The sequence below is a fragment of the Tupaia chinensis genome, unplaced genomic scaffold (genome assembly GCF_000334495.1).
Source record: "Tupaia chinensis unplaced genomic scaffold, TupChi_1.0 Scaffold000434_1, whole genome shotgun sequence".
Lineage (NCBI taxonomy): Eukaryota > Metazoa > Chordata > Mammalia > Scandentia > Tupaiidae > Tupaia > Tupaia belangeri.
Genome location: NW_006159939.1, coordinates 2,992,417 through 3,008,323, shown reverse-complemented (window position 1 = coordinate 3,008,323; position 15,907 = coordinate 2,992,417). Strand labels below are relative to the sequence as shown.

At 40.0% G+C, this 15,907-nt stretch overlaps 1 protein-coding gene across 1 annotated transcript in view; it reads left to right on the top strand.

The window, feature by feature from the left end:
- Positions 1 to 15,907, top strand: part of PLEKHA5 (pleckstrin homology domain containing A5) — a gene marked incomplete at its 5' end in the record, with an annotated part of 303,433 nt that overhangs the window by 222,022 nt on the left and 65,504 nt on the right. Inside the window, 1 exon segment of the mRNA XM_006155093.3 lies at positions 13,806 to 13,886. Coding sequence (XP_006155155.2) covers positions 13,806 to 13,886 — 81 coding nt within the window.

Genomic DNA, 15,907 nt, shown 5'->3' with positions numbered 1-15,907 from the left:
AGAGCGGTTATGGAGGAATTTAGATGATGTTTTCCTTTTCCTTAAAACCTTCGTGTCAGCTTTTCAGGCTTGCAGTTATAGCAGAAGGTGAGATGCTGAGAACTGTGACTACAAAAATAAGTGGGCAAGATGCCGAAGGATCCGGTCAGAGCAGTGCTTCACAAGGTCTCTGTAGCAGTGCTGCCCCCTATGGGTCAACCATATGTAATTCCCTCAAAATGATTGATGACTACCACTTCAGTGACCAGCCTCCCCTTTAACACAGATGGCTGTCAGACCTTATTCTTAAATTGTAGCTGAAAAGCAGGAAGTTTATGACAAACCAGCGTGCCGCTTTGGTTTAGTACACAGTAAAAGGAAAACATACAGCTTGAGCATACCACTGTGTTCTTAGTTGCACAAAAATGTTATAAGGTGTCAGTAGCTAAATTCTTCTGTCCCACTTTATGAGTACATTTTAATTTTTTTTATTTATTTGTTTTTTTAAGTTTTTCATAGGGCACGTGTGGTCACCAGAGAGGGAAAGTGAGAAAGCAAGCCACTGAGTCTGGAACTTGAACCGTGGCCAGCCATGGTTCAGGGAGTCCAGCACCTGAACTACACCCTACCTGCTGGCCCCAAGTACATTTTTTTTTTCCAGAGGTTTTTGCTATAGGACGCATGCACTTCCCAAAAAGACAGAGACAGAGAGATATAAAGCGAGAAATCACCCCCAAGGGGGGGATGGCCACGCACAATCCTTTCTCCTCCATTCTCCTCTTGGGATCTTGGGCATGCATGCACATGCGCCCAGCGTGAGTTTAAGCCACCACGTCTGGGACTCGAACCGCGGTTGGCTACATGGTAGTTCAGCAACATAGCAATTACACTAACTGCTGGTCCCCCAAGTCCTTTTTTTTAAAAACATTATAGGGGCCAGTAAATAGAGTAGTGGTTAAGGCACAGGACTCCCACATGACATACTGTAGTTAAGTCCTGGACCTGGTGGCTTCTTTCTCATTTTTCCTCTTTCTCTCTCTGTCTCTCTCTGGTCAAATTAAATAATAATAATAAATAAAATTAAATAATTTTTTTAAAAGCATTATCAAATACTTATGGAGAGGGTAAGAAGATTGTTTCTGTTTAATACTAACTTATCCAACATCTTGAAGAGTAAACCAGACTTTCTAATTTATGAATATTTAGTGATAGCATTTAGATTTTATGATATTCTTTTATATAAACAGCAAAATGTTTTATGAACTGTGTACAAAAGTACTAGTGACTTTTGGACCAAGTTCGCTGTTCTATCATGGGTTGCTGTGAACTTTCCCATCAGTATGCTTTCTACTGGGTCGTTGGAGAAGTCATGATACATTTTTGCATAGAAAGACACATCATGACTTTTCCAGCGACTCAGTATATCCTCTCAAGAAACAACAAAGAAATCTATGCAAACAGAAATTCTGGCCACTTTTTTTTTTTTTTAAGAAATTAATTTTGGTCATTATTGCTACTTTTAATTTTTTGGGGGGTGGGAGAGGTTTTTGCTATAGAGCGCATGCACTCGCCAGACAGAGAGAGACAGAGACAGAAAGCGAGAAATCACCCCCCAGGAGGATGGCCATGCCGCAATCCCTTCTCCTCCATTCTCCTCTCGGGATCTTGGGCACGCACGCACATGCGCCAGCGTGAGTTTTAAGCCACTGGGTCCGGGACGTGAACCGCGGTCGACTATGTGGGAGTCCAGCTGCATAGCCATTACGCTAACTGCTGGTCCCATTACTTTTTAAATTTTGACAAGAGAGAGACAGAGAGAGGGAAAGTAAGAAAGCAAGCCACCAGGTCCGGGACTCGAATCATGGTTGCCCAAGTGGGAGTCCAACACCTTAACCATACACTACCTGCCGGTCCCACCCTGACCACTTGTACACATACTATGCCAAGGTAAATGCAAAAGGGAACTATTACCTGGGTGTGTGTAATTGATACTGAAGCCATTCAAGATAAAAGTTCAAGAGTGCTTGTATGTATTTTGTTCTTTGTGTTCATAAAAGACAACTTCCCTATAAGGAAAGAAATGTTACCAAGATGATTGAAGATGGTATTCATTGTTCATGTCAGTTCAGTCATTTCAACCTGTTGAACTATTAAACAAGATCCCGTTTTCAGGGCCAGCAGGTGGCATGGTGGTTAATGGCACTGGACTGACACGTGGCTGACCGTGGTTCTAGTCCAGTACCTGGTGGCTTGCTTTCTCACTTTCTTTCTCTTCTCTCTTCTCTTTTCTCTCTTCTCTCTTCTCTCTTCTCTCTCTCCCCTTCCCTCCCCACCTCCCTCCCTCCCTCTCTAGTCAAAATAAAATTAATTAATTAATTCTTTTTTTTTTAAATCCCATTTTTCTCTCATATTTCAAAGAGTCCTGGATATTCTGTTTTTAAGGATGATTGAGAGCTACGACAGATACTGTTTCTGGGAGATATACAATAGCCATTTGGAAAAAGGAAAATTAAAAGTCTATTACTTTAACGCTGACTGTCCCAAGCTATTGGGTCATCTAAAAATTCATAATGTGGGGCTGGTAGCTGGCATGATGGTTGAGGACACTTGACTCCCATATGGCCAACCGTAGTTCATGTCCTGGACCTGGTGGCTTCCTTTCTCACTTTCCCTCTCTCTCTCTCACACACACACACATACACACACACACACCACACACACACACACACACACACACACACACACACACACACTATCCCTCCCTGCTCAAATTGAAATAAATAAATAAAGTTAATAAAAATAATTCTTTAATACAGAACAATTTTTTTTTTTAAAAAAGTCATGACACAAGGCTAGCACGTGGTATGGTGGTTAAGGGTACTGGACTCCCACATGGCTGACTGCAGTTCGAGTCCCAGACCAGACCTGGCAGCTTACTGACTCATTTTCCCTTTCTCTCTCTCACTATCTATCTCTAGTCAAATTAAAATAAAGAAATAAGGAAATAAAGATTTTTTTTTAAGTCATGATACATTTTTTTTTTTTGAGAGGTTTTCGCTGTAGGGCGCGTGCGCTCGCCAGACAGACAGAGAGAGACATAGAGACAGAAAGCGAGAAATCACCCCCCAGAGGGAATGGTCACGCCACAATCCCTTCTCCTCCATTCTCCTCTCGGGATCTTGGGCATGCACGCACACGCGCCCAGCATGAGTTTTAAGCCACCAGGTCCGGGACGCGAACCACAGTCGACTATGTGGGAGTCCAGCGACATAGCCATTATGCTAACTGCTGGTTCCCTCATGACACATTTTTATGCAGAAAAATATGAAAACATATGTCATGACTTTTCCAGTGACCCAATAGTTAATGTGCTACAGAACATTTATTTTCTTATGCCTTGCTATTAGAATCATCCTGTATCTCTGCCTCAGAGTCTACTATTTTTTTCCCCCTCTCTTTTTCTCTGCATATTTGGGAGGTGGGGAGGCAGGGATGAAACCGCAGAAAATTCTTGAGCATATTACATAATTATGATAGAACTGTGGAAAAATAAATGGACAGTGGATAGATAGGTTAGAATTTAGATTGTGGAAAGATTATATATGTGTGGGCATGCCGCTCTCTCAAATTGACTTATCCGCTGCTTACATTGTTACTGTAGTACTACTTTTACGAATAATTAATCTTTTTTCTTTCTTTCTTCGTTGCTATTTTCTGCTATCTCAATCCTGAGGAAGATCCCTGTGTTTTAGTGTTCTCTCAAGTGCAAATTCATCTGTTCCTCATTGTACTGGTTGTCACTGTGTTGCTCTTCATCTTTAGTCCCCTGCATTTCTCCCGGAAAGTGGGATCTTTGGTATGTGGGCTTGTTGGCAAAAAGTTTATTCTGGGAAGTGATAATCAAGGTAGGAAAGAAAAGAGTAAGCAAGGAAGGAAGGATTATATTACCAACTACCGTAGGTGCCTTGGCCATCGTCCACTCGACACACGAACAGACCGCAGAAACACCAAAGTGAACAACAGAGGAGGGAAGCTTTTATCATGGCTCCCATCTCCATTAGAGTCAGGGGTGGCTCTGTGCAGTGAGTCTCCACCACATGGACTCTGGGCGTGCATGAGTGCCCATAGTGGTTTCCCATACGCAAAAGATAAGCTAATGGGGAAACAGATAACCTAACTGGATGTGGAGAGGGGCACAGAGATACCCAAAACACCTCTGCAGTTTCAGCGTGTATTTCTCTTTGCCTGTGGAGATCTTCATCTGGAAGTTCTACCTTCAGCTCATCCCCAGCATGTCCAAAAATTAAGCTTATAATCTTTATCCCTCAATTTCCTTACTAGAAACAAATAGCAAAAGTGGGCAAAATATCAGTTAGCCTCTGCTCACTGTTAATTTTGTTTGTGTAACCAACATTTATTGAATTCATCTTCCTTGGGGAAGAGCTCACAGGGCTTTGAGAAAAATCAGGACCTTTGCTTTACTGTTTGCTTAGATCTGTGATTGCTTAGATCTGTGTTTGCTTAGACCTGGAGCTTGAATCAGGCACCTTAAGACCCTGAGGAGAAAGAAGGACAACCACAGGGAAAGCGAGACCCAGGGTCCTTCTCAGACTGTGACTAGAACAGCCTGACACCTGCCTTTCACAATCTGACTTCCTTGTCAACAAGAAAAGCAAGTGGCAGACTGCCTTCAAGGACCCTAGGCATGACACGCCTCCTTGGCATTCTGCCTGCTGCCATGCTGCTCTAAGGATAGAGATATTACACCTTTGTAAAAATGGCAGAGTTAATCAGACCTCTCTCCTAAATTCTCCTCTGCTTAACATCAGTACGTATTTCTAGAAAATACCTTGACACTGGAGTTAAATATAATTTAAATACAGTTTTATTAAAACAGGAAAGTCATGAGATTCTAAGGAAGCATCTGAATAGATTTTTTAGTTGGTTACATTTTTGCATGGTGTTTGTTCAAGAAAACAAAGGCTGTAATAATACCTTATGTTTTTTGTTTCTTTTTAAAGATTTTTTTGCTATATGGCACATGTACTCACCAAAGAGAAAGAGACAGAAAGTGAGAAATCACCCCCCAAGGGGGATGGTCACTCCACAATCCCTTTTCCTCCATTCTCCTCTCCGGAAGTTGGGCACGCATGACATGCGCCCAGCATGAGTTTTAAGTTGCCAGGTCCAGGACTCAAACTGATAGACTACATGGGAGTCCCACAACGTAACCTTTACGCCATCTGCTGGTCCCAACACCTTACGTATTCTAAGCTCCTTGTTACCCTTTAGTCCCCAAATCTTGGCAATGTGTCCTTTCTATTGCTTCTCCTCTGAACCCGGGCACACACATAGCAATGCCTCTCGTCTCGCATCTACATTTTGTTGTGTATCCTCACCATTTTATTATACAGAAGTCTTGAGTTTTTAACTTTAAGACTCAGTTGTAACATTTGTGACAGGTAATAATACAAACCTGTTAGATTTGTTGAGAACTCAATTGAAGTAATTATCTACAAACTTCTGTCCTAGCACACTTGGGAGCAACTAGTCAGCCCTCAGTAAATGAGAACTTGGACTGCTCCGATTGAAATGATGTCCAGTTGCCAACTCCGCGTTCTACAGCTTCTGCCACGTTTGTCTTTGAGCTAATTCAGGAAATTCCAGAGGCTCCCTGTTCCCTACAAAATAAGGCCTCTTTCCATCATGCAATCCCTCAGTCTACTACCCCAACCCATGAAGTACTTCCTCCCCGTCCAGCCCATTCCTCTAGCCTGCTCCTCCTATTTGTCCAGTCTTCCCAAGCTCTCCCATTCTCCGCACTGTGGGTCCTCAGTGCTTGTCCCGCCTTAGCGCACCCATATCCCTTTATACAGTAGTTTAGGGAGCACCATCCTACCTGGTAGCCCGCCTCTTTCTCACACACTACTGCTGCGGCATGTGGGCCAGTTACAGTAATCCACATTCAGTCCGGTTCAGTGACTGGCCCCAAAATTACACCAGTGGCATAAAAGCCTGTATTGTCGAGTCTTCGTTCCTGTTTTTCTTTTTTTAGATATGTATTTTGGCATCCTTGAGGTTTAATGGGAGTTGTTCTGTTTTTAGCTTTTCATTCTATTGTTAGAGTTTCATCCTACTTGCTACCTGAGGAATATTAGCCCCTAGTATGATTCTAACAAGATGGGAAAGTGGTGGGGAAATTCTCTACCTCCTAAACCACGTTTTACTTACACAGTGCTGTTCTTCTTTACAAAAGCAAATCTTTTTGTAGCCCAATTACAGTAGGTTTTGCTTCCTTCTTAAGTTCAGATGTATTTTTCAGAGTTTGTTCATTCTGCAAAGATTTAGGGTGCTCAGTGTAAAGCAGGATGTTGGTGCTTACAAAGTAGAACCCAGGAATGGCTTCTAAAGCCCAGGAAGGAAATAAAGTGGAGCATAAAGGCCAGAACGTTTCTAGGGTGACCTAAGGGTGTCATTATGTACTTAAAACATAAGCTGATAAATCTTAGAATTAATAGTAAGACTTCATCTACCTGGGGTGATTTGCATCTGTGTAAGACTAGTTATTATGAATAATGTCTAGATCCTTGCATCTAGAATACATTTTAATATCAATTTAAAAATCAAGAATATTTTAGAGTAAATTTCCCCGTGACAAGAACAAATACTTTTTTGACTAGTAGATGTAAGATGTTCACTTTGGGAATATTTTGTCTTTTGGAAGTGGTAGATTTTAGTGTATCGTTAAAATATTTGCAAAGAAGAGAAAATGTGATCATTTCAAACATGATAACTATAATACAGAATTATTTTTAAATGCATCTTGAGTTCTTTTAATATGGCCTGTATCCTGTGATAAAGATAGTGATACATTACTTGAAGTTAAAGGAACTGTAGTAAGAAAAGGGCCATCAAACAAAGAGAATAGATTAAGCCACTGAAATAAAAAGCAGACTGGTAAGATTTATCTAGTAGTCAGCTGTAAGTAAACTATATAATTAAATTATTTGGAAAGGCATTGATCCAGATCTTCAGTTTCCTTAAAAATACATCACAAGTATATTATCTTCCTTGAGGAAAAGGAGTGAGATTACATAAATCTAACTCTATCTTTTAAAGTATCACCGATTCTTCTGGATGTATTACAAGGGCGATACTTTTCCCAAAGTTTTGCTTCTAGGGAAAATATATAGTATGGACAATTTATTTAAATAGCCTTAAAAGTTCCCAAGTAATCTCAATACTGTGACTGCCCCTTCAGTTATAAAGAGGCTTATTTGCATTCTTCTAATACAGAAGTCACTTCAAATTTTCCTGCTTCCTGTTAAACAAAGAGCAGTTTGAATAGGTAGTCATACCCTTCAATCTCAGGTTCTTGGACTTTTAGATGTGCCCAAGGAGAGAATGAAAGGCATTTACATTGTCTTTATCTAAATGACCTGTTTATAAAGACTCCCAAATTCCCCAAAGCCTCACCCCAGGCATGTCAAATTCTTTTGCTTTTTAGTTTTGCCACACATCTTAAGAGTTTATTGATCTAGACACGGGAGGACTTTCTTGAGAAATGGAGTCCTCAGTGATTAGACTATCAGGGCTTTTTTGCTATTGTCGAGAAGATTCCTGACTTTAAAAATCTTTTCCTAAGAAGTCATTAAGAACTCAGGAGACAGTCCATTTTCCATTTAAGTGGAAAGTGACAGCACAGAAATGGGTCTTCTCATTAGTTATCAGAGAAGGACAGAAGCTCTGTAGGAGACAGAAACCATCTGGATTTCTTTGCTCAGGAACAACATGGAGCCTTGCGCACAAATTTAGCTCAAGAAAATGCAGTTACAAGACGGTCCTTAAGTACATTTCTCCTTCTGAGAATGAGATCTTGGTAGGAGGGGAAATCATAACTATTTCATTGGTCTAGAATTTATAGAATTACCTGATATGATAGCTACTAGCCACATGTGCCTATTTAAATTGGTTTACATTTGGGCCAGCAGGTGTTGTGGTAGTTAGGTGCTGGATTCCCGCATGTCTGACTGTGGTTCAAGTCCCGGACTCCATAGCTTAAAGATCACAAACAAGTAGATAAATGAATAAATAAAATTGTATATCTATCTATAAATTAGTTATGTTTATGTAATGGTAAATGTGTGTTTTCTCAGTCACGGTAGCTCTATTTTGAATATTAAATAGCCACATATGATTACTGGCTGCAATATTGGACATCACAGATAGAGAACTTTGCCATCATCACAAAGACGTGGGACTACACCATTCTAGATCACTTATTACAAAAACTTGCTAGAGAGCAATTCAGCCAGTGCTTAGCCACTTACACCTAAACGGGGTATGGAGCATTGATCTTTTCCAAAGAGAAAATTCATGAATCATCATTTTGGCTCTTCTCTCTGCTAATCTTTCTCCTCCCTTTCTTTCCCCCAGAATTATTTAGGAGTGTTTACCCCCCAAGTTACAATATTCTGTTTCTTCTGCATTCAGAACTAGGCTTATTTTTTACAGAGAAAGGGCTTTAAAAGAGACTTAGAAGTTGTTAGAATTGGACTGGCAGTAGGAAGTTGGGATTCCTGACCCACACTCCCAATGCTCTGTGACTGTGCAGAGCCCACTCATGTCATTAGTTAAAAGATTTTTAAAAAGGAGTATCCACCTTAAAAAAAGAAGACAGACACAAAGCACAAGATTTTTTTTTTTAGGCCACAGTTAGCATGATTGCCAGACATCACAAATTCCAGGTTGTCCCAGAGAATGTGTCAACATATTAAAGACTTAAGGATGATTTTTTTTTTTTTTTTTGGAGAGGTTTTTGCTATAGGGCGCGTGCACTCGCCAGACAGATAGAGACAGAGAGATAGAAAGCGAGAAGTCCCCCCCCAGGAGGGGGGATGGCCACGCCGCAATCCCTTCTCCTCCATTCTCCTCTCGGGATCTTGGGCAGGCATGCACACGTGCCCGGCGTGAGTTTAAGCCACTGGGTCCAGGACGCAAACCGCGGTCGACTACATGGGAGTCCAGCGACATAATCATTACGCTAACTGCTGGTCCCTAGGATGATTTTTTTTTTTAACTTTGCTATAGGGCATGTGTGCTGAGAGAGAAAGAAAGACACCACCCCCGCCCCTTGCCCAGAGAAGAGAGGATGGCCACATTGCGGAACCTTCTTCACTCTCCTCGGGTTTTAGAGCATACATGCACATGCACCCAGAGTGTTTTTCAAACTGCCAGTTCCAAGACTCAAGTCATGCATTTGGCCATGCAGAATCCAGCTGCCTTAGCCACCAGGCCACCTGGTTGGCCCTCAGGATGGCTTGTGTTTTTTTCCTTCCATTTTTGCCATAGGGTATGTGCGCTCAGGGAAAAAGAGAGGCAAAGTGACAGATCACCTCACACACACACACACACACACACACAGAAAATGGCCGTAATCCCTTCTCCATTCTCCACCTAGGATTTTGAGCGTGCACACGTACACACACACACACACACACACACACATTGTGATTTTCTAACTGACGGGTCCAAGACTCGAACCATGTGGGAGTCCACCACTTTGACCGTTATGCCACCTGCTGGATGATTCGTAAAGGCAAATATGAATGGAAGTGGTAAATAGCAGGGAGTCCTGTACAGCAGTGCTGGGCTACCTAGATAAAGAGAGCAGGGTTACTTCATGATCACCTGAAGTTACTCTGCCCAATCTTAAGCAAAGTGTGGAGATATTCTAAAAGTAAAGAGGGAATGTATTTGACAAATAAGGATACTCCTAAAACAAGAAGTCCAATGAGTTTAGGGAGCCTCTAAAGCTATTTCAAGGGCACATGTCTGAAAAAGTCACCAGATGTGCAGAAGTTTTGTTTCCTTAAAGCACTGACTGTGGTAGACTGAAAAGTTCTGTTTGGGGTGGGGGGTTTCCTTGGGGCATCTGTCCTTTTCTTTAGAAGTTTCACTTTGAGGGTGTAGCATTTTTGGCCTGAGTGACTCCATATTGGTCTGGTAGTTTGAGGCCTAGAAAAAGAGCTTAGTCCAAAACAATGGCTTAAAATGAGATTAAGTCTCTTCATACTTTATCTCTTCAAAGACAGCTAGAGAATATTTTAATCCAGATACAATATTTGTGTCTAGATACACACTTCGACATTTTTCCCTTTTTGGTAGCTCAGCAGTTATATTGACCAACGTCTATTTCCAATCTGGCTAGATCATGAAAAGTACCTTCCTAATGATAGTTCACTGAATTAATTCCACAGTAGAACCATGGTTTCAGGCCTAACTTCTGATGAGTACCTGCAAATCTTCAGGAAGATCAAGAAATAAATGAAAGTACAAGGGGTCAGCAGGTGCATGGTAGTTAAGACCCTGCTGGATCCCACATTGCCAAACGGTGTGGTTTGAGTCCCGAACCAGTGGCTAGAAAAACACACCAGTGCATGTTCACACATGCCCAGAATCCTGATAGCATTATAGAGAAGAAGGAACTGCAGCATGGCCATGCCCCCAGGAGATAATTTCTCACTCCCCCTCCTCTCTGTCTCTGTCTCTGTCTCTCTGGTGAGCACATGCACCCTGTGTCAAAATTTCAAAAAATAAAAGCCCTCCCTGAGTTATTAAAAAAGTACTGCTTCCCACTCAGAATTGCCAAGGCCCAGCCTGCATGTATTTCTTTTGTTGTTGTTTTCAATGATCTTTTCCTTATTCATGATTGAGCATGTTCATGTGAACGACAGAGAGAGCAAGACGATCACCCTCCACGCTTTCAGGCTGACCAGTCTGGGATTTCGAACCCCAGTCACCACGTGAGATTGAGCTTTTCTTGAGCAACACATAATGGTTGTATCGCTGAGCCGGCCCTGTGTATATTTTAACTCCCCATAGGTAGATCTTTCGATTTTTCTGTTAGGTTGGGAACTACTGAAGTAATTGTAAGGAACACCAAAGAGAGAAAAAAAGATCTAGTTTTTCTGAAACAGGCACACTGTCTTGGTGCTTTCTAACCTTTATCATGTATAGCACATGTGAAAAGTGATGGTATTTTACAGCACCTTCTAACAGACCAGAGGAGCAGCTGTCATGAGCTCCAGCCCTGCAGGCACCAGGCTGGGCACACTGAGGCTGAGGTGGTCCCCTGTCTCCACACGCTGTACAACCTAATTCTTTTTTTTCTTCTTCTCTTTTCTTAATTTAAGGTTTTTACCATAGGCCATGTGCAGTCTCTGGAGAGAAACAGAGAGAGACAATGAGAGGGAAAGTGAGAATCACCCCCAAGGGAGGTGGCCATGCTGCAATCCCTTCTCCCCTGTTCTCCTCCTGGGATTTTGGGGACACATGCACACATGCCCGGCATGATTTTCAAGCCGCCAGGTCCGGGACTTTAACCACAGTCTACCTTGTGGGAGTCCAGTGCTCTAACTACTGTACCTCCTGCTGGCCCGAAACCCAATTCAGCCTCTTAAGTGTCAGTTAGGAGGCTCTACACCAAATATAACATAATTACATGTCATCAAAATGAGTATTTTTTGATGATGGTGTTTTAAAATCAGGGTATTCTTATTAGACCAAAACTGAGAAAGAGGGTGGAATAAAATATTCAATTTTTCTGGAACCAGCAGTTAGCATAATGGCTATGTCGCTGGACTCCCACATAGTCGACCACGGTTTGTGTCCCGGACCTGGTGACTTAAAACTCACGCCGGACGCTGTGCGTGCGTGCCCAAGATCCCGAGAGGAGAATAGAGGAGAAGGGATTGCGACGTGACCATGCCCCCTGGGGGGTGATTTCTCGCTTTCTGTCTCTCTGTCTCTCTCTGTCTGGCGAGTAAACGTGCCCTATAGCAAAAAAAACCTATCCAAAAATAAAAAATAAATAAAAGTTAAAAAAATAAAATAAAAATCTTGATTTTTTTAAAGGATTATTTAATTTAATTAATTCATTTATTTTAATTTGACCAGAGAGGGACAGAGAGAGAGAGAGAGAAGGCAAGTCCCCCAGGCCCAGGACTCAAATTGCAGTCACCATGTGGGAGCCTGGCTCCTTTAACCACCATGCCACCTGCTGGCCCCCAAAAACTCGATCTTGTACTGCATATTAACAAATTTGTTGGACCAGCAGGTGGTACAGAGATTAAGACAGCTAGATCCCATATAGTTAACACTATAGTTCAAGTCCTGGACCCAGCAACTTGAAAATCACTCTGGGTACATATGCCTGCATGCCCAAAATCCTAAGAAGAGAATGGAAGAGAAGGAATGGGCAGTGTGGCCATCTCCTCTTGGGGGGGGGTGATTTTTTTATATTCTCTTTGTCTCCACAGGCACCCCATGGCAAAAATTAAAAAAAAAAAAAAATTGTTTCCTTTCCATGAAATGGCACCTATTTGTCGGATTATAATAGGAGGAAAAATAAAAATTTAAGTATATGGAGTGTGATTCCAGCTACCTTAAAGATTAATTAATTGTTTGACATGTAAACTTATTTTGTAGTTAACAGAAATCTCATTGGTGGTTCCATGGGAGGAGAGAGTGGAGATTGTGGTAAAGAGACTTGAGGGAGCTTTGTGGATAGTTGGAAATATTCTGTATCTTAATTGTGGTTACATTAACATATGCTGCTGTCCAAAGTCATTGGCAGCTATCACTACACACACACACACACACATATATATATGCGTGTATATATATAAAAAGTTTTGTGCCGTAGGGCACGTGCACTCACCGGAGTGAGTGTCTTATAAACAGAGAGAGGGAAAGTGAAAAATCACCCCCAGGGGGTACGGCCACACTGCCATCTCCTTTCCATTCTCTAGGGACTTCAGGGACGCCCCCTATAGCAAAAATCTCTCTAAAAATAATAATAATAATTAATAATTAAATATTTTAAATGATTAGTAAACTTGTAGATTTAGCTAAAGCATTGAAGTAGCATTTGTTAATCATAATAGAGATGCATATTTTCTATAATTCGGTAGATGGAAATTACATAAACTCTTGTCACAAATCATAGTTATAAACAGACTTGTCTGATTACAAATGATGAAAATTTTCTTGGCCTTTTACAGACTCTACAGATCGTGATGGTTTTCTTTCTAATGCCTTAAGTGCAGAGCCTTTTGCTAAAACAAATTATTTTTCTAAAGGCAGTAATTAAGTGCAACATAGCTGGAAATGTGACATATAGTTTCAGTCTACCTTTTTGAGGAGCTGAAGAAACATACTGGGTCTTTGCTGAATAAGTTTAGTTTGCACGTCCTTGAATAATTCTACACGTGGTATTGTGACAAAATTCAAATAGAGCATATGTAAGTGTCTATCAAGATTAACTTTAATAAAATATGTAATTAGATGAATAGGGTATGTTGAGTATTACAAAATTTTAATATTTGTAGAGAAATTAATTGTTTTACTGACCTTATAAAGAACTGAATATTATTTTCAGTGTAACCAAATAGCCAATTAAACGATACCACTTTCTCCTAAGTTTGCAGTTTGTCACCAGTTAGTTTATCCTTTAAATTATGTTGCTCTATCATCTACTATAATATATGTGTAAGAATATTGATTAATTGACCTATTGATTATAAATTAGTATGGCAGTATTGCAATGAGTAAGCTATTTTATAATCCTGGATGTATTTTGCAGTATTTAATGCTTGTTTTAAATGGTTTCTGTAAATTAAGTCTGTGCAAACCGTGGGGTATATTGTAAACAACTGCACTCTAAGGAAGATTTTAAAGTAGAGGCTATATTTACAGTGTCGTCTTTCAAATCTAGCTATGCTGTAAACTGATGTTTGCTGTATGCTCCTCCTGATTTGAAATAGATGAAAGAAAATGAACCTATTATCACCATGGTTCACACAATGATTGAGAACTCGGCGCTAAGACCTCAACTGTACCAGCAAGTAAGGTCTTGGACAGTGAATGATACTGCTTTATCATCTGCAAAATCCCTCAGTGACAGTTTTGCTTTATCCTCAGATTTACTCATAACATCAGTGTTTTGGTTTTTTTTTTACTTTTTGTTTATGTTGATTTGGGAAACCACAACTCATCCATGCTTTTCAAGATGCTGCAGTATCCTTAGCATGGCTTTGCTGAACATTTTGCTGTTGAATATTAAGTGTGCCATTTTCCCGAAGTTTTTGTGCAGAGTATTTGATATGTACTTGGAGGTCTGCAGTACATTTGCAAAATTTTTATTAGGTTTTCGTAGTTTTGTTGATTTTAAATCATGACAACAGATTTTAAGGAAAGTCTTTGTAAAAATTATTTTTCTTTCAGGGACAACCCTCCCAAGCTCCATCCACCCCACCCTACCACCACTCCCTCCTCCCCCTACAGTGTTTTATGAATTATATTTGTATGGGTTATTTAAATCTAATTTCTGTACTGTGGTCTGGTAAAACCGAAGCCATTTCTTAACACACCGGGAGTGTCTTCTCCCTATAATCTTATCATTCTTACGCAATCATCCGAACAGTCATCTCTTGCTCCCCATTCTTTTCCCCAACTCATGATATGTGTCGTGGAGTTGGCAGGCTTCAATTTAGGAACCTTGGTAATCTGCAGATCTACAAAATAAGTCATATACATTTCTATCCAATTATTTTGTATTTCATGGTCTAAATGTTCTAGCTGTGTGTTTGGCAACATCAGCTTCTTCCACTTCAGCACCCTCAAATTACACTGGCTTTTGACCTGTTAAGATATTTTTAAATCATACAAAAAAGAAAATTAATTAACATGAAAAATGAATATATATTTTGATTCAAATATGTAAAAGCACCTAGCAAAAAGAAGCCCTTTGAGCTCACACAGATGTATAGACCTCTGGTTTGGTTTGGTCACCTCAGGGTCTGCATTGAGGGGCCAGGTAACTGGGAGATTGATAAAAGTGGTGGGAGAGTAACTTATTTTGAGAACAGTTTTCAAAATATTTGAAGTACATATGATAAAAAAAATTGTTTTTATTTTGCAATAAAGAGATAAAATAGTAAATATTTAAAGTTAAACAGCTTTACTTTTCATTGAAAACAGAATCTTTTAATTCTTGAAGTCATCAGGACTTAAGCATTTATTCAAAAGTTGATAACCTTTTTCATATTATTTTGTATAATGCTAAATCGACATGAAACCAAAGGCATCTTGTTGAAATAAATTAAGTTTTCATTTTCATGTTTTGCTATTTTAGAAAAGAATGATAGCCTGGATTTTCTGTTTGATTTTATTTGGTTTTTTGTTTGTTTTGTTTTGTTTTGTTTTTATTGATCCACACTCAGGGATGATGGTGCAGAGGCCTTTGATGATCTAAAGTATTCACCTGCACTAAAAGTTCTAATTGGAGTTTTTCAAAAGTGTGGGCATGTCTGAGATCGATCTTATTGAACATCACTGACCTTGACTGCTAAAAGTAGCCAGAAATTTGTGTAAATATATTTTTTAATGTTAATATCTGAAAGAAAAAAAAAAAAACCTAAAACGTACTGAACAGGAAGATCTGAATGTCTGCTTGTCAGCAGCCATATCTGGGCATGACTAAGCAGCCGTTTACCAGGAAATCAATGTTAATTCTCAGTGCTGCCAAGAGGAGTCTTCAGGCTGTCGGATTTTTAATCAGCTTTGGTAAAGAACTTAATTATTGCAGGGCAGCTTTAATGGATGAAAGTGACAAACACAGTTCTTTAATTCTGTTTACAAATTCGAACAAAATTAGATCTTATTTTTTTTTCCAGGTTTTTCATACCGTGTTATTATCTAAAGAAAATCTTTATGAAAGTTTTTGTTGTACACGGTTATAGTTTGCTGTTCTGAGGCTGTATTACAATATTGTATTAAAAAGGATCCTCAAATTTAGCTAGAAATACAGTAATGAATGCTTTATGACCCATTTCATTCCAAATGATAGCCACTCAGATTTTCCCTA